Below are 23,771 nucleotides of genomic sequence, written 5' to 3'. Positions count from 1 at the left end.
AATCAAGAGGACCTAGGCAATAAAAGTCTGTCTGAATGGAAAAAGAAGGAAGGGAGAGAGGGAGGGAGGGAGGGAGGGAGGGAGGGAGGGGGGAAGTGCGGTGCACTCGTCTAGGGGCCCAGGGTCCCTCAGTTTTTCTTTCTCTTTTTTTTCTTCCTCTCCTCTCCTCTCCTCTCCTCTCCTCTCCTCTCCTCTCCTCTCCTCTCCTCTCCTCTCCTCCCCTCCCCTCCCCTCCCCTCCCCTCCCCTCTCCTCCCCTCCCCTCCCCTCCCCTCCCCTCCCCTTCCCCCCTCACCATAAAAGGCCCCTTTGCCCTCAGCCATGGTTTTGTCCTTTGAGTACCTGAAGGCGCGTCATGATGACTCATGGCAATCATCTAGTTTTAGAGGGGAAATGGACACAAAGTATGTCATCAAAAGGAAAACAGGCTCGGAGCACTTGTGAAACTATGTTCTTATTGTTCGTTCCTGCTGCAGCGGCCAGGCTGCCTCAGCTGCCAAGGTGGTTACCTCAGCGCCTGCGGCCAGGTGCCTTCCCACCATCCACTATGAGACACGTGCACCCCTTAAAAGTGTCTGTCGGTCACGGTCCTCTCTCCTGCTCCTGTCTCTCGTCTGTCCCGTCCCGTGTGTCGTCCGTCCGTGTCCCCCCCCCCCCCCTCCGGTCTATCTCCCTCCTTTCACTTATCCAAAGTCCTGGGGTACACGTGCCTGAGTTTCCCTCTTGTGTATACCCAGGGAAGTTAACTTGGCTATAGAGTGGCAATATCTTAGATATTAATGATGATACCAGACAAGTCTCCAAAGTTACACTGGGTCGTATTCCTACCAGCAGTGTGAAGTGTCCCATGCCCTAGAGCTGTATCAGCGCTGGGCCTTCTCAGAGCAATGGGGTTGCTTATTCTTTTCACGGATGAGAATAGTAAAGCAGCCATTCCCCAACTGTCTCCCTCTCTTATCTTCTTTTTGGTGGTGGAGGCAGGACTCGAGCCTTTTCCCGTGCTAAGCACACACTTTACTACTGACCTGCATCCCCAGACACTCCAATCTTGCCTTGTTGTGTTTTGAGACTGATCTCTCTTTATCTTGTGTCTCTCTTGATCTTGTGTCTTATCTGTACGGGACTGGCCAGACCTTGCTCTATAGCCCAAACTGTCCTCTAACTCATAATCCTCTTGCCTCAGCATCTCTAGCGCTTATATTACAATAAACCTGGCTTCCCCCTTAAGTTGTTTCTCTCGGGTATTTTGATGAAAGGGATGCAGAAGTAACTGGTATAGAAAACCGGCACAAGAGTGAACTGTTGCTATGAGAAAGTCTGACCAGGTGGCTCTTAAGCCTGTGGAATGTTTCTCAGGGAATGTGGAAGTTTGCAGATGTGAGCAAGAAGTCCCAGAATGCCATAACTGCACATCAAAGGGCAATTCGGCGGCGATTTAAAAATTCAGAACATCAGTGGAAACGTAGGCAACAATTGCCTCCCAAAAGTTGTCCTTTGATCTCTTCACAAGTATTCTATGATGTGTGCATGTGAGTACACACATACACACACTTTCTAATAAAATAGAATAATATTAAGGAAAACGAAGGATTATAGGGCTGGAGAAATAGCTCTGCTTTAAGAGTGGTTTCTCTACAGGACCTGGTTCAGTTTCTAGCACCACACTAGGTGGTTCACAACTGCCTGTAACTCTAGTTCCAAGAGATCCAACACCCTCTTCTGGCTTCTGTGGACACCTACATGCATGTGGTCCACATAAACTCATGCAGGTGGATACATATGAACAAAAATTAAAAATAAATATTTTTAAAGAAAAGTAAAACAGGTCCTTTCCAACTTGGGCCCTAGAAGAAAGGTTCCCACAAAGAAGGGTGGCAAGAAGAAGAAGGGCCGTTCTGCCATCAACGAGGTGGTGACCCAAGAATCCACCACCAACATTCACAAGCACATCCATGGTGTGGGCTTCAAGAAGTGTGCCCCTAGGGCACTCAAAGAAAATTTGGAAATTTGCCATGAAGAAGATGGGGACTCCAGATGTGTGGATTGATACCAGACTCAATAAAACTGTCTGGGCCAAAGGAAAAAGGAATGTTCCACACCGTATCCAGGTAGGTTTGTCCAGAAAACGTAATGAGGATGAGGACTCACCAAACAAGCTCTACACATTGGTAACTTACATGCCTGTTACCACATTAAAAAATCTACAGACAGTCAATGTGGATGAGAACTAACCTGCTGGATGTCAAATAAAGTTGGAGAACTGTCTTTAGAGAAGAAGAAAAGGAACAAGAAGAATAAGAAGGAGGAGGAGGAGAAAGAGGAGGAGGAGGGAGAGTAAGAGGAGGAAGAAGAAGAGGAAGAGGAAAAGGAGGAAGAGGAAGAAGAAGAAGAAGAAGAAGAAGAAGAAGAAGAAGAAGAAGAAAAAGAAGAAGAAGAAGAAGAAGAAGAAAAAGAAGGAGAAGAAGAAGAAGAAGAAGAAGAAGAAAAGAAAGAAGGAGAAGAAGAAGAAGAAGAAGAAGAAGAAGAAGAAGAAGAAGAAGAAGAAGAAGAAGAAGAAGAAGAAGAAGAAGAAGAAGGAGAGCAAGCATTAAAAGCTTTGAGCCAAGTGAGAAGGCTTGGTGAATAAGGGCACTTGCCATGCATGATGCAAGACTATTATCAGCACTTTTCTTTCATTGGGGGAAGGTGTGAGGAAAGTACCAAACAGCAGCAGACTTTTAAACTTTAAATAGACAGGTCAGAGAGCCTGAGCCCTCCTTTTCCTTGACTTCAGCCTCCTAGGAGCCTCACTTTGGCACGCTGGCTTCGCTTTTGTTCAGCGAAAGAGAGCTGCCCAGTCATGGGTGACTGGAGCGCCTTGGGGAAGCTTCTGGACAAGGGCCAGGCCTACTCCACGGCTGGAGGGAACGTGTGGCTGTCGGTACTCTTCATTTTCAGAATCTTGCTGCTGGTGACAACAGTTGAGTCATCGTGGGGTGACGAGCAATCAGCCTTTTGCTTTAAAACTCAACAACCTGTTTGTGAGAATGTCTGCTACGACAAGTCCTTCCCCATCTCGCACGTGCGCTTCTGGGTCCTTCAGATCATATTCGTTTCTGTGCCCACGCTCCTGTATTTGGCTCATGTGTTTTATGTGATGAGAAAGGAAAAGAAACTGAGCAAGAGAGAGGAGGAGCTCAAGGTGGCCTAGACAGATGGTGACCTGGGTTCAATCCCCAGAACCCACATAAAGGTCAATGGAGAAAATTGCCTCCATCAGATTGTCTGTGCTTTGTAGCATGTATTAGCCTCCATCAGGAACATACATAATAATAATTATAATATAGACAAGAGCTGGGCAGTGGTGGTACATGCCTTTAATCCCGGCACTTGGGAAACAAAGACAGACAGATCTCTGTGAATTCAAGGCCAACCTGGTCTACAGGAGCTAGTTCCAGGACAGGCTCCAAAACTACAGAGAACCTCTGTCTCGAAAAACCAAAAAATAAAAAATTAAAGAGAGAGAGAGAGAGAGAGAGAGAGAGAGAGAGAGAGAGAGATTGAGCTCATGATGGGGAGAAGATCATTGGGACTTGAACTAGAGATAACTCATGTTATATTCTGGAAAAATTTTGTCTCTGTCCTGAACGTTTTGAAATAGGCTGCATTAAGAAAGAATGAGATAGCTCAGTGGTTAAGAGCACTGGCTGCTCTTCCAGAGGACCCAGGTTTAATACCCAGCACCCACACAGCAGCTCACGACTGACTGTAATTCCCGTTCCAGAGGATCTGACACCTTTACACCAATGCACCTAAAATAAATTTAAATAAATTTTTAAAAAGAAAAAAGAGACTAATTACTTGGGCAGAGAGTAATTTCAAGGCAGCGTGACATTTAGACTGATTTTTTTTTTATTTTTTGACTGATTTTAGCTGGAAACACGATGAGAATTTAGAGCAGAAAGTGGAATAGAAAGACTTGAAAAATGTGCAGTTTGGCCGTGAAAGGTGAGTTTAAAGTCATAGACAACAAACCAGTGCAGATACAGCTGCTTGCTTTAGTACTAAAGAAATCAGTGCTGTGAACTTTGTCCTGGGACCAAAGAAAATGGTTTTGAAGCAAGACCACACCTGCTCATGGCTGCAGGGTGTGTAAAACTAAACACTCACTTGGAAGACATGACTTTATAATAGTCTCCTGGTACGTTGGTGGAAAGGACCATCTGGGAAGTATCTTCCTGGGTGTAGCTGTACACCTCAGAAGCCTCTGTGGCTGTACTTCAAGACAGCCCAGTTAGTACCTGAGCTATCGACAGAACTTGGTGTTTACCACTTGCTGTTGGTTTTGAGGTTTACAGATGACAGAAATTGCAGAATTATGAAGAACTCAACCTGTTCTTTTAAGGACCAGCTAGGAGCATCAGGGATATGCAAATTAAAACTGCTTTGAAGCCAGGCATGGCGGCACACACTGAAGATGGAGAGGCTGGCAGACCTCTGTGAATTGTAGACCAGCCTTGTCTACACAGTGAGTTCCAAGCCAGGACAACACAGAAAGACATTGTCTCAAAAGAACGAAATAGAAAACCCCAAAAATCTTACTTTGAAATTTCATCTTAACCCAGTCAGAATGACCGAGATAATAAAACAAAAGACATCTCATCCCGGAGAGGATAGAGGGAGGGTTTGGAGTCATAAGCCTGTTTCCACCCATCGTGCCCTCGAATGTCCCAGTTGTCAAACATGGAGCTCTAGGATTTAACGCTTGCTCTGCCAAGTCTCGGGCTTGGTCTTACTCTGACCCAGGCCCTCATTACTCTCCAGTTCCAGTTTTGGAACTGGGATGTTCACTCTCTACTACTGTCTACTGGAACGATATAGTTTTCTTTGTGAACTAACTGAGGCTCACAGGATGTTTTGTTTGTTTTGTTTGGTTGGTTTTGGGGGATTTGTTGTTGGTTGCTTGCTTTTTTGTTTGTTTTGGTTTAGGTTTTTCTTTCTTTCTTTTTTTATTGGGCTCTACATTTTTCTCTGCTCCCCTCCCTGCCTCTCCTTTCCCCTCTTCAATCCTCCCCCAAGGTTCCCATGGTCCCAGTTTACTCAGGAGACCTTGTCTTTTTCTACTTTCTACTTCCCATGTAGATTAGATCTATGTAAGTCTCTCTTAGTGTCCGCATTGTTGTCTAAGTTCTCTGGGATTGTGGTTTGTAGGCTGGTTTTCTTTGCTTTATGTTTAAAAAACATCTATGAGTGAGTACATATGATAATTGTCTTTCTGTGTCTGGGTTACCTCACTCAAAATAATGTTTTCTAGTTCCATCCATTTTCCTGCAAAATTTAAGCTGTTGATTTTTGGGTTTTTTGTTTGTTTGTTTGTTTGTTTTTTGGGGTTTTTTTTTTTTGTTTTAGTTTTTCAAGAGAGGGTAGCTTTGGAGCCTGTCCTGGAACTAGCTCTTGTAGACCAGGCTGGCTTCAAACTCACAGAATCCACCTGTGTCTGCCTCCCAAGTGCTGGGATTAAAGGCATGTGCCACCACTGCCTGGCTGGTTGCTTGCTTTTTTAGTTTTTGAGTCTCAGAAAAAACTTTGAACTTAGGACTTTTTTTTTTTTCTTTTTTTGGTTTTTCAAGACAAGGTTTCTCTGTGTACTCCTGGCTATCCTAGAACTTAGAAATCCACTTGCTGGGCTGGAGAGATGGCTCAGCGGTTAAGAGCATTGCCTGTTCTTCCAAAGGTCCTGAGTTCAATTCCCAGCAACCACATGGTGGCTCACAACCATCTGTAATGAGGTCTGGTGCCCTCTTCTGGTCTGCAGACATACATGCAGACAGAATATTGTATACATAATAAATAAATAAATAAATAAATAAATAAATAAATATAAAAAAAAAAAGAAAGAAATCCACCTGCCTATGTCTCTCGAGTTCTGGGTTTAAAGTCATGCACCACCACCAATGGACTAACTTTAGACTTTTTAATATGTATTTTATACACGCATGTGTGTGGCAGGGATTGCGTTCATGCATGCCACAGCGTATATGTCATGGTGCTTATGTATAGAGCAGGACAATTTGTGGGAGTCTGATCTCTCCTTCTGCCATGTGGGTCCCTGGGATCAAGCTCGGGTCATCAGACTTGGGAGGATTTCCTTTACCCACTAAACCATCTCATTATTCCTCGACTGAGAACTTTTGAAAAATGTCAGGACTGGTAAAACTTCAGAAAGGTTTAAGTCAGATTAAACACATCTGCATTATGAGATGGCCAAAACCCTTTGGGGGCCAGGGCACAATAATATGCTTTGAATTTTAAATGTCCTTTACAATATTCATTTATGAATACTTATTCCCCAGCTTGTGGCCCTACTTTGGGCGACTGTAGAACATTAGGAGATGGTTCTAGTTGACAGAAGCAGGTCACTAGGACAGACTCCTTTGGTGGGGTACTCACCTCTTGATTTGCCCTCTCACCAAATGTTGCTTCTCAGACTACCATACAAGGAGCCCCTGACACTTATCCTGCTACTGTGAACACTGTCAAGCCTTTGCTGCCATGATGGTCTGAAATCATGAGTCAAAACAGCCCTTTCTTTTTCCTTCTATTTTTTTTAAAAGATTTTATTCATTTATTATGTATATCGGGTTTTGCCTGCATGTATGTCTGCATGCCAAAAGAGGGCACCAGATCTTGTTATTTATGGTTGTGAGCCACCATGTAGTTGCTGGGAATTGAACTCAGAACCACTGGAAGAGCAGTCAGCACTGTTAACATCTGAGCCATCTCTCCAGCCCAAACCAGTCCTTCAGGTTGTTTCTGCCAGGCACTTTGGTCATGCGAACTCAAAGTAACTAATACATGCACGTATTCTAGATGATGTTCAGAGTCATCTCCGTCCACCATGGTGTTAGTCCAAAGCAGGCCACCAAAATGGCAGTACTGGTGACAATGTCCTAAACAAAAAGAATCTATCCAAGTAACCTGAACTGTCTTGACGTGCTACATTGTAGAATCAGGCTGCAAACACAGTGAGACAATGAGATGAGAGAGACTCACGATTGAGTGAAAGAAAACTTGATCAAGACAAGCAAAACCTTTCTTACAAATAGGGTTCTAGGCAACACGGCACAGGGTCTGTTCTGGAATTTGTACCAATATTTTACAAGATTCTTTTCCAAGTTTGCTTGAGAAACACTCTGTGCTTCTCCTCTTCTTAATATCTGAGTTTACACACAAGAAACTAGAGGTTCGGGGCTGGGGAGATGGCTCAGTGGTTAAGAGCACTGACTGCTCTTCCAGAGGACCGGGATTCAATTCCCACCAACCACATGGCAGCTCACAACTGTCTGTAATTCTAGTTCCAGGAGACCCAACACTCATGGCAAAACATCAATACACGTAAAATATAAATAAATAAATTAAAAAAAAAGAAACTAGAGGTTCCTAAGTAGTCACTAAAGAAAAGTTTCTCTTTGTTTAAGCCACCCATTCTCAAACAAAATATTGTGTGCTTATTACCTATTAACACCTAGAGGGATGGCGTTCTGTGGAACGCAGCGTGGGAAAACTGGCCTGGGTTTTTATTTATGGTCTGAGTATGAAAAGGACAATACCAGCTTTGAAGCACACCAAGAACGTAGCAGTGTCCAGAGCCTGCGGGAAGCTGCCCCCGCCCCTCCCATGTTGACCTCATAGACACGACTGAGGGTCGTGGAGAGACTGAGGAATTTCCTGGGATGGCGAAGGCACACTGAAGCTGTCCTGGTGTGAAAGCTGACACAGACTAGGCTTTTCCCTTCCTGTCTCAATGCATGATGCTTATGAGGGGCGGCGAGGGGAGGTACATGGATGATGAAGATGCACCAAGTGGGTTGAAATGGCTCTGGGGAGGATTGGACGTGCTTCTTCTGCAGGGGTCACTGGGAAATGGCTGAGAAACACTTACTGGCACATCCTGGGAAAAGGACCTAAAACATCTTGGAAGGGGACCAGAGAACAGACTTGAGGCAGGCCGATTGTAGTTTATGGAGAAGGGAGAACATTTTCTGAGCATGCATGCAGCCTGGGGTTTGGTCCCAGAACCACAATAATGAGGACAATAATTTTTTTTATAATTTATTTATTTAATCATATGTGCACTGGTGTTTTGCCTGCATGTATGTCCATATGAGGATGCCAGATACCCTGGAATTAGAGCTACAGACAGTTATGAGGTACCATGTGGGTGCTGAGAATTAAACCTGAGTCCTCTGGAAGAGCAGCCAGTGCTTTTTTTCTTTGTTTTATTTGTTGTTGTTGTTGTTTGTTTGTTTGTTTGTTTTTTGTTTTTCAAGACAGGGTTCCTCTGTAGCTTTAGAGCCTGACCTGGAACTAGCTCTTGTAGATCAGGCTGGCCTCGAACTCACAGGGATCTATCTGCCTCTGCCTCCCGAGTGCTGGGATTAAAAACGTGCTCCACCACTGCCCCGCTTGCAGTCAGTGCTCTTGACAGGCCTCAGGAGAGGCAGCAGAGTCAGTTCCCCTATATGCATGCCCTCAGGGTCTATTCACCCTCGCCTGTGGTGAGGGGTGGGAACCATCTCTCCTGAGTGCAGGGGCCAGCTCTCTTGCTGTAGTGGGTAATGAAAGGCAAGGCCAGCTTTCCTAGTGTAGTGAAAGGCGGGGCCAGCTCAGCATGACCCTCTGATTTCATCTTGAATGGCCTCCTGAGGTGACACAGGCCATAGACATCAATACAGACCCCAACTACAGCTGGACTACGAACTTTGACACGGCCCTCAGCAGCAGCTTGGGCCCAGACACATCCTGGCTCTGGGCAGAAGGAATGGGCCCCTCAGGTGGGAATGGTTCTGGCAGCCATGTGGCCAACGGACACCACCAAGGCCTCAGGCTGCAGCCCCAACCCTGGGCTTCTATGTGATCTTTGGTGGCAATGCAGGACAAGGACTTCAGCTCAGACCCCAGCCACGGTAGGACCAGGGACCCTCCGCACGGACCTCAGCAATAGCTGGGTCTGAATATCACCACTGCGCAATGGCAATATGACCCTGAGACACCAACATGGCCTTTGATCTTGGGTATCTGCCTTCAATGGTAACAGGAGCCTTCAGTACAGACCCTGGCAGCAGTAGGACCATTGACCCTGCCATGGCCCAGACATCACCATGACATTGAATAACAGCCCAGGACACTTAGATCTGGATGCATCCTGGTCCTTGGATACCAACCTGGACTCAGGCGATTGATCTGACCCTGGGTTTCTTCGTGGCACTCTGTGGCAACAGGAGCCACGTACATCAATCCAGACCCTGGCTGCTATAGGGCCACAGACCCAGACATGATCTAGCCTGGGTCCAGATGACACCGTAGCCTAGGGTGGTAGCACAGGCCACTCATATCTGTATAGCCTCTGCTGAGGCGTGGCCCCCAGACTCCAAGGAAGTTGCAGGCTCCAGCCCAGATTCCAAGTCTCTGTATGGGCTCTACTGGCAACCTAGGCCACAGACTGCAACACAGACCCCAGCTGCAGCTGGGCCAGGGACCCAGACAGGGCCATTCTTATTCAAACCACCACAGTGTTTTATACCTATAACCCCAGTTCTTAGGAGGCCAAGGCAAGAGGATCACCACGAATCAGAAGCCAGCCTAGGCTACATCACAGTGAGGCCTTGTCTTAAAACACAAAACCAGGGGCTGGAGAGATGGCTCAGAGGTTAAGAGCATTGATTGTTCTTCCAGAGGTCCTGAGTTCAATTCCCAGCAACCACATGGTGGCTCACAACCATCTGTAATGAAATCTGGTGCCCTCTTCTGGTCTGCAGGCATACATGCAGACAGAACACTGTAAACAAAATAAATAAATAAATAAAACTTAAAAAAAACCACAAAACCATACAGATCTATATCTATACAACCCTATATTCTTTGACCACAGGGCAAAGTTTTAGGCCCCAAATCTGATGAGTTAGAAATTTTTGCAGGTTTTCTAGATTATTTCTTCTGCTTTTTTTTTTTAAAAGTAATTTCAAGTATTTATTTAGCTGGTGTAATTTAGCTATTCATTTAAGTGAAACAACAATAAAATGTTAAGTCTTTTCACACTGAACTTTTCTTCCAGGTGTACTTCATGCCTGGGGCCATTTCTAAAGTATCCTATCTGCTTTTACATTAGCAAACATCTGGACCTGTAATAGTGGTACAATGTGCTGCTTAGAATTTTTCTCATACAAACTATTTTTATTTTTATTTTTATTGTAATTTTTAAGAATTAAAATATAGGGCTGGAGAGATGGCTCAGTGGTTAAGAGCCCTGGCTGATCTTCCAGAGGACCTGGGTTCAATTCCCAGCACCTACATGGCAGCTCAAGACTGTCTGTAACTCCAGTTCCAGAAATTCTGACACCCTCATACAAACACACACACAGGCCATGCGGTGGTGGTTCACGCCTTGCACTTGGGAGGCAGAAGCAGGCCGATCTCTGTGAGTTCAAGGCCAGCCTGGTCCATAGGATGAGGTCCAGGACAGCCTATTACACAGAGAAACCCTGTCTCGAAAAACCAAAAACAAACATACACACAGACCAAACACAATATACATTTTATATGTGTGTGTGTGTGTATTTACATTTCTTTCCCTCTCCTTCACCTCCCTCCAACTCTCCTAAAACCACAGCCTTTTTCTTTAATTATTATTATGACATGCATGTGCATAAATATATAAAGACAACCTGCTGAGTCTCTTTAGTGTGCTTGTGTATACATGACGGCAGGGCTGACTGCTTAGTATTGGATAAGCAATTAGGTGGCTCCTCCCAGGGGAGCCTGGTACCCCTCTCAGCAGTTTCTGGAAATAAATGTAAGCCGAGAGCTATTGTCAGAAACCTGGGCCATGTGCTCAAAGTGACATTCAGGAGACTGGACATCCACAAGGGCACTGAGCACCACAAAAGATCGGTGGCCCCTCGGTGAGTAAAGGGCTCAGCCCATGAAGCCAGGAAGTGAATAAGACAGACCAAAGAAAACACAACCAGAAGCCACTAAAAATAGAGCAGAAGTCAATACGCTGGAAGCTCTGAAACAAATTTGATCGGTCACACCAAATACTAATTCACGGAAGGAAACACAAAATAGATGTTTGTGGAAAGCGTGAACAGGGACTAGGGGTGTAGCTCAGGGTGCAGCTGTGCTCACCAGTGTGCACAAGGCCTTGGGTTCAACCTCCCAGGTTGAACTTCATAAAGCTGGACACCGTGACACATGCCGGTAATGCTAGCATGTAGAGGTTGGAGATGGGGAAGATCAGATGTTCAATGTCACCCTTAGCTACAGAGTGAATCTGAGGTCCGTCTGGGATATATGATACACTACTACAAAAAAAAAAAAAAAAGCCACTTTGGATGACACAGCAAACCAACCTTGACTGTGCCCAGGAAACTCCCTCCCTGCTGACTAGCTTACATCATGCCAGCTGGGAAGGAAACACAGCAGTGATCTCAGACAGTACTTGTCCTCGTTGCACTATGATACCAACATGTCTGGCTAGATGTGCCCACTGGTGCAATAATTGCATTACAATTATGGGGCAATGTAGGGCCCACAGGGCTACCCCTCCTCCAGGGTTCATCTTGAGGACAGTTTCTGGCCAAACATCTTGTTGCAGTCTCCGGCTAAACATCCTGCTTGTTCCTGTGTTCCCTCTGCCCCCACTGGTGGTCAGCTTAGGGGTTTTGTTTACTCTTGGGCCTGGTCATTTCCCACCTGCCTGGGGGGATTTCCACTGTGCAGAAGCTAGGTACATAAGGTTTTTTCTAAGCTTGAATAAATGGCATTCTGCATCCTTTCCTCACGAATGACCCACGTCTCTGTGTGTTCCTTAATCTCCAGGCCCTTGCCCGGCTCGCGAACAGTACAGTAGTGTGAACTGTATCATAGAAAGTAACGCAGGCATTACAGTTGGAGGCCACCAGCAAGATTGGGAAGTAAGGGACCCCTGAGAGATTGCCCTCGGAAGGTTGGCCAGCAGGTAAGATATTGATGGTGAGGGTGAATTGAAGATGGGTGCTAGTAATTCTGTTCGAGTATTGATGGGCCAATTGACAGGCCAATTGATGGTTCTTTTTTTAAAAAAAAATATTTATTATATATACAATATTCTGTCTGCATGTATTCCTGAAAGCCAGAAGCGGGCACCAGACCTCATTACACATGGTTGTGAGCCACCATGTGGTTGCTGGGAATTGAACTCAGGGCCTTTGGAAGAGCAGGCAATGCTCTTAACCTCTGAGCCATCTCTCCAACCCCCCCCCCCAATTGATGGTTCTTTTAGAGAAGCAAGGTACCAATCGATAGTTCTTTTAGAGAAGCAAGGCACTGGTATTAAAACTAAGACAGCACAGGAGTGCATTGCCTTATTTTCTGAGATAGTTTAGTCCCTGGTTTCTACATGTAGGGGGCTTTAATATTCCTGATTGGGAGCAAGTAAAAGCTGACCTTCAAAAAGAGTTAAAAGAGCGAGGGCCAGAAGAATTTCCCATAGCAACATTTTCACTATGGGTTTAGTCAAAGACTCTCTACAGGGATGATGGAAAAGTAAAAGAGCAATTAGAAAATTTGGCTAAAACCTTTGAGGAGATTCAGGGTGAAGGATCTGTGAAGTCTATCAAGAGCTTTGAGGAGGGGGAAGTTAAAAGTATTAAAAGGGATACAGAAGAGGAAGAAGAGACTTTAGAAAGGGAGATTATATTGTTCAAAAGGAAGTTGGAAGAAGAAGACATTGAGCAACTAAAAGATGCAGTGACTTTAATGGAATCCTTTGTGGATTTGTTATGGAGAGGTGAAATACAGGAAAATTGCACAGATACCGCATGGCGTATCGCCAAGGGGGGGTTCCCCAAGCGTAACCTCAACATGCTAACTAGTGCAGGACAGTACGTGGGCTTAGCAGCACAGATTAATTATGACCCTGATGTTTATGCTCAGATAAATGCTGCCGTCAATAAAGTGTGGAAAGCTCTACCTAATAAAGGAGCAGGGGAACAGCTGTCTAAGGTTCTTCTAGGACCCTCAGAACCTTATCCTGAGTATGTTGACCGCCTGTTATAGCTGGGAGGTCACATTTTGGGGGATGTGGACACAGCTATGCCTGTCATAAAGCAATTGGCCTATGAAAATGCTAACAAATACTGTCAGGAGGCTATACTTCACCATAGAAATAGGGGTTTGGGCTGGAGAGATGACTCAGCAGTTGAGAGCACTGCCTGTTGTTCCAGAGGTCCTGAGTTCAATTCCCAGCACTCACATGGTGGCTCACACCCATCTGTAGTAACATCTGGTGCCCTCTTCTGGCCTGCAGAACACTGTATACATAATGAATAAATACATCTTTAAAAAAATTTAACTAAACGGGTTACATTTTTTTTATATAAAACTAAAAAGTAAAAAGATATGTATTTGGAGGGGTATAAAGAGGTGGGGTGGTTTGGAGCAGAGTTAGGAGAAGTGGGAGGGTGAGTATTGTCAAAATACAATTGTATAAAAACCTCAAAGAGGGGCTGGAGAGATGGCTCAGAGGTTAAGAGCATTGCCTGCTCTTCCAAAGGTCCTGAGTTCAATTCCCAGCAACCACATGGTAGCTCACAACCATCTGTAATGGGGTCTGGTGCCCTCTTCTGGCCTGCAGGCACACACACAGACAGAATATTGTATACATAATAAATAAATAAATATTAAAAAAAACCTCAAAGAATAAGAATATTACAAAACAAAATGAGGTCTATATGCTGACAGATCACCAGGGCAGGATCTAGTCCTGGGCACACAAAGAACAGGAAGTGACCCGTCCACAGAGAGACTCTGACTCACTGGATGTAAGGGGTACTGACCACATCCCTGCCAGGGCTTCCCTGAAGACCACCAATGCAATATTGGAGTGGGAGCTGAGAAGACCAGAGGAGCAGGGACTGAAGCATCCAGAGCTGGACCAGGAACTGCTAAACAAGGGGAGTTGCCCCAAAGTGTACCAGGCTTTTTCTTTTGGACCACCAACCAGCTCCTAGGTCATGACAGAGACTTCTTGTTAGCTTTGAAAGTTCAGCCTAGCTTAGGCACGCTTCTAGCTAGCTCTTTTAACGATAGACCAGTCAGGTGCCTTAGGCAGGCAAGGCAAAACAAATGCAACACATCTTTTCATAATTAAACACATACAGCACAAACAAAAGTACCACACCTTACACAGTTAAAGTAATATTCTTCAACATAAACAAATGTAACACATCTTTGTCTAGTTAAAATAATATTCTACAACATCAAAGCGCTAAGCTCTGGAGTTTGCTCAGGTATCGCCACTGTGTGCCCCCCCATTCCCCCTGGCATACACTGGGAACCTGACAGCCTTGCTTCGTCACCGTCAGACTAGTCAAATCCAGTAAACCAAGTAGGTGACACATCATTGTCACACTGTCCTGCCTCCTGGATGGGGCTGGGACTGGCTAGCCAAGTCCCAGACTCTGGCCGCAGGCTACTCGGCCAGGCAGGCAGAATGAGTCATTCTCGGAAGACACTATCTCGGATGGAGGTGAAGGGCTTCTGTCTCCTCCTAGAGCAATCCAGAAAAGGCAATGTGGAGGAGCAAAGAGCATTTCTCTAAAAACAAAACTGTTGTTAGGCATGGTGGTGTCTCATGAGTTTGAGGCTAGCCTGGACTACATAACTAGCTAGCACAAGGCCAACCTAGGCTTTCTTTAAAAAAAACAGGGAGACCCTTTCTTTAAAAAAAAAAAATCAGGGGCTGGAGAGATGGCTCAGTGGTTAAGAGCATTGCCTGCTCTTCCAAAGGTCCTGAGTTCAATTCCCGGCAACCACATGGTGGCTCACAACCATCTGTAATGAGGTCTGGTGCCCTCTTCTGGCCTGCAGGCATACATGCAGAAAGAATATTGTATACATAATAAATAAATAAATAAATAAATATTTAAAAAAATCAAAACAAAACAACAAAAATAAATAAAAATAATATGAAAAACTCAAACCATAAAAAAAAAAACGTCATAACTCAAACACACCCAGGGGAGGGTCATACCTTGAATGCCACTCATGTGGGTCAGCTCTCCTTACCACCTGTGAACGAAAGTATGTCCATCTCCCTGCTGACCTCTTTGTTTCCAGTCCCCTGCCTCCACCTCTGTGGTCCCCTGCTGCCAACCTACACCTACGCGAGTCCCTGTAATCACCTAAATGCTCAAACTGATTTTTAAGTGAATCAAACACTGCATCCGTCTCACTTGGACTTCTCCAAAAGTGAATTCTGTGTAGAGGTTGTTTGAAAACTATGCCAAGAAGAGGGGAAGTGAGACAAGGAAGGAAGGCGTGTTAAAGTGGCGATTACCACCTTGGGACGCCGTCCTGTCGGGTCCCTCTGAGCAGTCCTGTTGAAGGTTACTCAGAGTGGTCTGATGAAGGGAACCTGAAGCCTGGTGCTTGGTTGAGGGGTGTCCTTGGGTTGCAAATGCACGAGGGTGTCCCAGGCTGGAGGAGTGACCATGCGTTGGAGAAAATGCTGACGCTTTTGGAGTGGGCTTCTGTCAGGGATCGCAGGAGTTACATATCCACCATCGAGATTTCCTCATGGTTGCAAAGCCGAGAAACCACATCTGTATCCCAGGCAGGTAGAAAGGTAAAGATACAAGTAACAGTAACAGCTCTGTCCGTCTGTCTGTCTGTCTTCCCCGCCCCCATGTGTGTTGCAGAGGCCAGAGGAGGACATCGGGTGGCCTGACCTAGCACTCTCAGCCTGTTCTACTTTGCTTTCTGTTGCTGTGACAGACCACTCCGACCAAAAGGAATCCAGGGGAAAGTTTATTGCATCTTCTATGTCGAGGTCACAATCCATCATCGAGCGATGTCAGGACAGAATCCTGCAGCAGGAAGAACGGAGGAGCCCTGTCTGTCGCCTCACTCCCTAGCTTCTGCTTAGGGAGCTTTCTTATACATTCCTGTGCCCACCACCTAGGATAGTGAGCTGGCCTACAATAATTCACAATCCAGAAAACAACCCCACAGACATACCCATAGTCCTAATCTGATCTAGGCAATCTTCGGTTAGGATTCCCTCAGAGGGTCAGGAAGGATGGCTCAGTACTTAAGAGCACTTGTTGATCTTGCAGAGGACCTGGGTTCAATTCCCAGTACGCACATGGTACGCACAAGCATCCTTAATTCTAGTTCTAGAGTATCTGATTGTCCTCTTCTGACCTCCTTAGACACCAAGCATGCAAGTGATGCACATACATACATGCAGCCAAGATACTCACACATAAAATAAATAAGTCTAGCCAGGTGGTGGTGGTGTACGCCTTTAATCCCAGCACTCGGGAGGCAGTGGCAGGCGGATCTCTGCGAGTTTGAAGCCAACCTGATCTATAAGAGCTAGTTCCAGGACAGGCTCCAAAAGCTACAGAGAAACCCTGTCTCAGAAAACCAAAAAAAAAAAAAAAGTCTAATATATATATATATATATATATATACACACACACACACACACACACACACACACATACATACATATATATGTATAAAGAGTCCCTCAGTTAACTCCAGACTGTGTAAACTAACTGAAGCTAACTAGGTGACTGCCTTATTCCTTTGAGGCAGAGGTTCTCACTGGACTGGAACTTGCTGGTAGTCAGCAAGCCTAGCATCCTCTTGTCTCTGACCTCCACACACTGGGGTTACAAGCGCACATACATTCACGCCTGATTTTTATGTGGGATCTGGGTTTTGAACCCAGGTCCTCATGCTTAAGCACGTGTTTTATTCACTTATTCATCTCCACAGCCCCTAACACTTTCTTTTTATGTAGTTTTTCCACCAACAGCTTCTACCTACATTCTAACAGCCAGATGTAATTTCATACTTATCCACAAGAGATACTGGGAAACGGGTTTTGTTTGTTTGTTTGCTTTGGGGGGGGGGACAAGGCTTCTCTGTGTTTCTCTGGCTATCCTGGAGCTTGCTTTGTTAAACTAGGCTGGCCTTAAACTCAGAGATGTGCCTGTCTCTGCCTCCCGAGTGCTGGGATTAAAGGTGTGTGCCACCACCATTGGAAACAGTTTTTATATTGGTGGCCAAATTCAGGTAATCTAGTGGTTGAGTTACTTACCCAGCCAAGATTTTATTATTCTATTGCTATGAAATAGAGGAAAATAAGCCACATGACAGGAGGCAGGGTTGTACCTCCTGTTATACATACCACAAGGCTTCCCTTTGGGACAACAGGAACATCCCTTCTTCTAGAACATTGCTCTCAGTATCAAGGTTGGCCAGGAGAAGGCACTAACCAGAATGGAGCCAGGGGTTCTGGGGACATTCTCATCACTCTAAGGGGGAGAAGCAGAGTGGGCAGGAGAAGAGCAGGAACCCCTTTTGCCTGTTTCCCTGAACAGCTTGGCATTCACTCCTCAGGAAACTTCCCTTCATCTTACAACCCATTGTTTCCTGTTCAAATACTTATGCCCAGGGCACTAGCACATTCACCTTTTTAACACTCATCCCAAATTGAGGGCACCTCTGTGCCCATATCAGATGATTTTGTCTTCCTTCTTCCTTCTAGAAGCCTTTGTTGGACCCTAGAGTCCAAACACTGAGGAGGAGTCACCCCAAGAGATCACTTCTCACACCACAGTTGATGTAAAAGCATGAGGATTTTATTAATTCTGTCATGACAGGGTTCTCCAGCATTAGAGGCCAGAAAGACCCCAAATAGCTGGTACAGGCTACTTTTAAAGGAAGAAGCCACAGAAGTAAGGGGGGGCGTCTGGGGGTTGTTCTTTGACTATTATGATTGGCTTATTCAAAAGGGCTATTACCAATAATTGGCTGGAGAGCGGTTGCCAGATCAGATGAGGTAAGAGGTCACTTTAACTCCATTTCCCAGGGACTGAGTCAAAACATACATGTGTGGATAATTGTTCAGGAACTGAGTCAACATCTTAAAGGTTATCTTGCTCCAGTTTCCGGAGAACATACGTCATGTGTAGCTGTTAGGTCCTTGGTTCCCGGGGCGGGTGGGGGGGGGAAGGAGGGAGCATTACTGCTGAGACTGAGAAGGCTCAGAATTGTCAGAAATGGCTTCAGAATTGTCTTAAAGTTTTACACCTTGAGCTGAGTCATTTTCTGGGACTTCTTCCTTTGTTGCAGGGATGCACAGTGTGGCCACTGTACCAAGCAGCATTCTTCCATTGATGTGACCTTGACACCCTTAGAGATACCCTCTCTCTCATTTCACCAATCCCATCATAAGGTTTCCCATGTCACTCATCTCTGAAGTCTCCACAAGGAATCCTAGTCATCAGGAGGCCTTGCCCTACAGACATAACCTCCCAAGGGCCTGTATGAGTCAGGAGCTTGAGATCTGCTTGTCTATTGCTTGGTTCTGAACTGTCATTCATTGAATGACAAGACTACATCACCCCTGAAGAGGGTCACTGCCCGCTTCACTTCCCTCTCTACATGTGGATTTGGCAAACTACTTTGAATTGGGAATGGCTTCTGTGAGTAGGAGGGGCATCTGGGGAGCTGAGGACTCAGTCCCAAAAAGCCATGGAGCTCTCATCTGGCCATCTTTTTGTTTTTGTTTTTGTCGAAACTGTAGCTTTGGAGCCTGTCCTGGAACTAGCTCTTACAGGCCAGGCTAAATTAGAACTCACAGAGATCTGCCTGCCTCTGCCTCCTGAGTGCCACCACTGCCTGGCTCATCTTCCATTTTAACACATATGCATGCATTTGAGATACTTCCCCTCAGTCTCCAGCCACTTTTTCACAAGGAGTCTCAAGTCACCTTGGAAGGCCATCTTAGGAATTTTAGTTGAATTTTCCAGCTTTTTTTTTTTTTTTTTTTTTTGAGACAGGGTTTCTCTGTAGCTTTGGAGCCTGTCCTGAGCCATCCTGAATTTGGAGTCCCAAACCCAACCCAATCCAAGTGAGAACTGATCTAGCCCCCATCGTCTCCCCCAAACATAATACTCACACCAAGTGTTCAGCAACTGAGTGTTAGTATTCACAATACAGGAAAGGACGAGCAGAAGAGTGGCGAAGCCAGGAACTGAAGTCTGTCCTAATCACCCAGGAATGCCAGCTCCCCCAGTCTGCCCACCTCCTGCTCCAGGCGCACCAACGGCTGGCAGACGGCAGCTGGTGGTTCCGCTCATGCAGATGTAAGTGGAAAGCAGGATTTAATTATGGAGTGGGTGAAGACTCAATAGATATTTGCATAAAGAGATTTTTGTTCGTTCCCCTTGAATAACCTGATATGTTACACCCCCACCTCACTCCTGCCCCATCTCTCTGTGTTATGTTTTTGTTTGTGTTGTTGCTTTGGAGCAAATGTGGCAGGAGAACAGCGCCTTTTCAGAAGATGCCTGGGCGTTCCTGTTTGTTTCTGTCTTCCAGAAGCTGTTAAGGCCCCATTTCTAGGTGAATAGCAATGGGATGATCGTCAGGGGGCACGCACACACAGACGACCACATGGAGTGATCGTCAGGGGGCACGCACACACAGACGACCACATGGGGTGATCGTCAGGGGGCACGCACACACAGACGACCACGTTTCTAGATTCCTTGGAGATAATGGTGAAACTTCACAGTTGGACCCTAGTCATGAGTGAATGGCACAGTTCAGGAAGTATGCACCACTGACCTGCACAGTCTCATGCAAGGCAGGGACAATCAACAGCTCAAAGCGCAAAGAGCAGATGCAGGAAAGGGTGTGGTTCTACGGAGCTGGGAATTGATGGGATTTGAGTATGGACTTATAAGTACAGTGATGGATAGATACATAGCAGGATGAACGTAGACATTGATATCCTGCATTTAAAGAAAGAAATATATAGAAATATAGATGTCTGAGGCATATACATACTTCTCAGGTAACTTATCTATGTGTGATAAATATAAGTATCTTTATAAGGAAAGGATTATGAGAGGGCTAGCAATTTGAAGAAATTTTTTAACTTTCTTTATTGTTGCTATTCTTTCAAAATCATTTATGAGTATAAAGACTTCCAATCTAGAAATATTCTCTCTCCTTTTTCTCCCCTCAAGTTGATGTCACTATGTATAGCCCTGGCTGTCCTGGAATTCACTCTGTAGACTAGGCTGGCCTCGAACTCAAAGATTCACCTGCCTCATTCTCTGGGGTGCTGAGACTAAAGGTGTGTACCATGACTACCTGTCTTATAATAGTCTTTAAAATTTTCATGGACTATTTTTTAAAAAATTGGTATGAAGAATAGCATGTATACTATTAAATATGATTATAAAAATGTCCAAGAATATGTCCCATTGGCACTCTGCACTTAAGAGTACTTGTTACTCTAGCAAAGAACCTGGGTTCAGTTCCCAGCATCCATATGGTAGCTCACAAACACCCTTAACCCCAGTTCTAGGGGACCCAATGTCTCTTTTTCATTTCTGAGGGTGTCAGGCAAGCCCATGCTACACATACATACATGCAGGCAAAAATATTTATGCACATGAAACAATGTCCCATTGGGTATCTATACTGGGGTATAGCACGCAAAAACTCTTAAGAGGGTGGAGTATGGGCTCACTTTATTTAGCACTGTAAATTGTTTTACAGTATTTGTCAATAAACATAATTAAAAAGTAAAAGTTCAATAGCTGGGTGTAGCCGTGAGAACCAGCTACTGGGGTGGGGTGGAGAGGAATCCCCAGGCAGGAAGGGCAGGTGAGTCCAGAAGGTCAGAGCCAGCTAGGTCAGCAGGAACCAAAAAAAAAAAAAAAAAAAAAAAAAAAAAAAAAAAAAAAAAAAAAAGCAACGACTGGCTTAGTACTGTCACTGTCCAAGCAGCCACCGATTATCTAGTGCCTGCCCTCGTGACCACTCCGGGGAGCACCTTGATAAAGCAGCGCTGGAGGCGCTGCAGCCCCCAGAGTTCAGAAATGAAAACTCTTTATCTTCAACCTGCAAGACGTCCCTGTTCTTCACGGCTTTAATGATCACAGTGCCTATTGGGCTGTATTTTACAACTAAATCTTATGCATCCAAAGCTGCCTTCGGAATGTCCAATAGAGACAGCTACTTTTTTTTTTTTTTTGACGCAACTGTTGCTGTTGTTGCTGTTCCTGTGGTTCTGACCCCGTTTGTCTATGTGGCCTGGAATGAAGGCTCACGGCAGTGATGTGAAGGCAAACAGGATTAAAGTGAACACCACCTTCTGACAGCATGAAATTTATTTTTGAAATGTGTTAAGTACTTCTGGGATATTCATAATAAACACATTTTGTTTGAATAAAGTTGAAAGAACAGACAGAAAACACAACTCTTATAGGGGGCGAGAGAGAGAATAAGTATAATGCCTTAGCTTCCTCTCTGCTGCACATTTACTATAACCAGTTGGGGAGGAAGGATGCATTTCTTCTCACTATTCTATTCCCAGGTCACACACTGGGGGAAATCAGGGCAGGAACCTGGAGGCAGGAACTGAAGTAGAGACCGTGGAGGAGTGCTGCTTCCTGGCTTGTTCCTCATGGTTGCCTAGCTTTCTTATTCAGCCCAGAACCATCTGCTCAGGGGTGGCACTGCCCCCGCACTGAGCTGGGACTTCCCACATTAATCTTTTATTAAGAAAATGCCCCCACAGATGGGCCTACCAGCCAACTGATAGAGACATTTTCTCAGTTGAGGGTCCCTCTGCCCAGGTGACTCCAGCTTGTGTCAAGTTGACGGAAAACTAACTAGCACAGGTACCAAAAACCTTAATTCTGGAGCTGAACCTGAAGGTCAAGTGCTGGAATCCCATCTCTCTCTCAGGAAGCTGAGGCAGAAAGACCTGTCTAATCAAAGACAGCATAGGCTACATCATGAGACCCTGTGTCAGCAAACAAAAACTCCGTTCTGGATCCACCAAGCAGGAACAGTGCTTGCTTTGGAGGTTGTGTTTGTCTGAAGCCCTTGGGAGACACTAGGTTTACCCGTGAAGTTCAAAGCAGTATGGTGGGCAGGCAACTGAGTCAGATGCTTTCTGAGTCCTCTACAAGAAATCAGGCCAGAAAGGAAAACCGGAAGCCACTAATTGTGTCAGAAACTGAAACAAGAAAGTGCTGACTCATTCATGTCCTGGTTTCCTTTTTGGAGGCTGGCCAGCCCCAGCCATGTTTAGGTTGTAGGAAAGTGACAGATCTAGGCCCTCTGCTGTCTGTTAGGAGCTTCTACACAGCAGGACACTCCCTAGACTCCAGCCTCTTAAGACTGGGAGGTGAAGTCCCTGTTCTGATCCATGGAGCTGAATGTGAAGTTCCCTGGGAATTCAGCAACAGTAAAAGGTTTCTGAATGCATTATTGTAATCTGCTGGTCTGTCAGCTGGTAGCCATATTTGTCATGTGATTTCTCTCCCACCCTCCTGAAGGTCACGCAGGAGTGCTTTGCTCTGTTCATTAAACCTGGATTTATTAATTTGGTTTGATTGGTTTATTACATCAAGCGACAGTGGATAGTCAATAACTGGGGATTCCAAACGCATGGTGGCAAATGCCTTTAATCCCAGCATTCCACTGGGATTACTGGAGGAAGAGGCAGGTGGAGCTCTGTGAGTTTGAGGACAGCCTGGTCTACAAAGCAGAGTTCCAGGACAGACAGGACTGTTACACAGAGAAACTCTGTCTCAAAAAACAAACAAAACAAGTGGTTAAGAGCACTGGCTGCTCTTTCAAAGGACCCAGGTTCAATTTCCAGCACCCACACGGCAGTTCATGCCTGTAACTCCAGTTCCAGGGCTTCTGACATCCTCGCACAGACATACGTGCAGTTCAAAACACCAATGAACATAAAATAAAAATAAATTATTAAAAAAATAAAAAGAGGGCTGGAGAGATGGCTCAGTGGTTAAGAGCACTGCCTGCTCTTCCAGAGGTCCTGAGTTCAATACCCAGCAAGCACATGGTGGCTCACAACCATCTGTAATGAGACCTGATGCCCTTTTCTGGCCTGTGGGCATACATGCAGACAGAACACTATTCATAATAAATAAATAAAATCTTTTAAAAAATTTAAAAAAAATAAAAAAGAGCTGGGAGGTGGTTGCGCACGCCTTTAAATCCAGCACTCGGGAGACAGAGGCAAGCAGATCTCTGAGTTTCAGGACAGCCAAGGCCACACAGAGAAACCCTGTGTAGAAAAACCAACCCCTCCTCAAAAGAAAAAAAGAAAAAGAAAGTAAAAATATTAATTTGACTTGTGATTAGGAGAGAATTCCCAACAGTTTCTGAAATGCCCTAAACATACTTCTGTCAGTTTATGTTACTAATTTATGCAAATGGCATCTCAGCATTATAAAATTAAAATGTCAATCAACTCTGAAACTCACTGAAGCTCGTCCCCATCTGAAGTGCCGCTCAGCCAACACTTCCTCCATAGCCAACTATGGAGACAGAATCACATCCATGTCATTAGCATGTACATTTGCTTTTGTGTTTAATAAAAAATGCTAAAATTATATGTGTATCAAAGAAATGTTTTAAAACAAATCTTTGATTTATTATGAGGAAATGTTTGGTTGGTATCTAGTGTGCGTGTCACGGCACACGGATGGAGGTGTGAGGACAAATTGTGAGGGCTGGTTCTATCCCTCCACCTGTGTCTCAGGGATCCAACTCGGGCTGGTAGGTGGCAGACACATCCACCCACTGAGCCATGGGCCCCCTAATCCTACAAGGCAGTGAGCTTTCTACAGATTTAAGCTATCTCACGTCCCTGATCAAAAGCCTTCAAGGAGCGCCTGT

General features: G+C 45.2%; 1 protein-coding gene and 2 pseudogenes across 1 annotated transcript; all 3 read left to right on the top strand.

The window, feature by feature from the left end:
* Positions 1-320: 320 nt before the first annotated feature.
* On the top strand, positions 321-2,232 carry LOC125413861 (large ribosomal subunit protein eL31 pseudogene; annotated as a pseudogene).
* Positions 2,233-2,838: 606 nt separating this feature from the next.
* LOC146892658 (gap junction alpha-1 protein-like) lies at positions 2,839-3,189 on the top strand. Its single transcript, XM_085696174.2, has one exon. The coding sequence runs from the start codon at positions 2,839-2,841 to the stop codon at positions 3,187-3,189; it is 351 nt and encodes a 116-aa protein (XP_085552300.2).
* Positions 3,190-19,097: 15,908 nt separating this feature from the next.
* LOC125413862 (vacuolar ATPase assembly integral membrane protein Vma21 pseudogene) lies at positions 19,098-21,192 on the top strand (annotated as a pseudogene).
* The last annotated feature ends 2,579 nt before the right edge of the window (positions 21,193-23,771 follow it).

Source organism: Myodes glareolus, chromosome 10 (genome assembly GCF_982192425.1).
Source record: "Myodes glareolus chromosome 10, mMyoGla1.1, whole genome shotgun sequence".
Taxonomy (NCBI): Eukaryota; Metazoa; Chordata; class Mammalia; order Rodentia; family Cricetidae; genus Myodes; species Myodes glareolus.
Note: the sequence above shows the minus strand (reverse complement) of the source record. Positions and strands in the feature narration are given on the sequence as shown.

Excerpts from the sequence above, each read along its gene's own strand:
- LOC146892658 (XM_085696174.2), top strand. The coding sequence starts at position 2,839 with ATGGGTGACTGGAGCGCCTTGGGGAAGCTTCTGGACAAGGGCCAGGCC.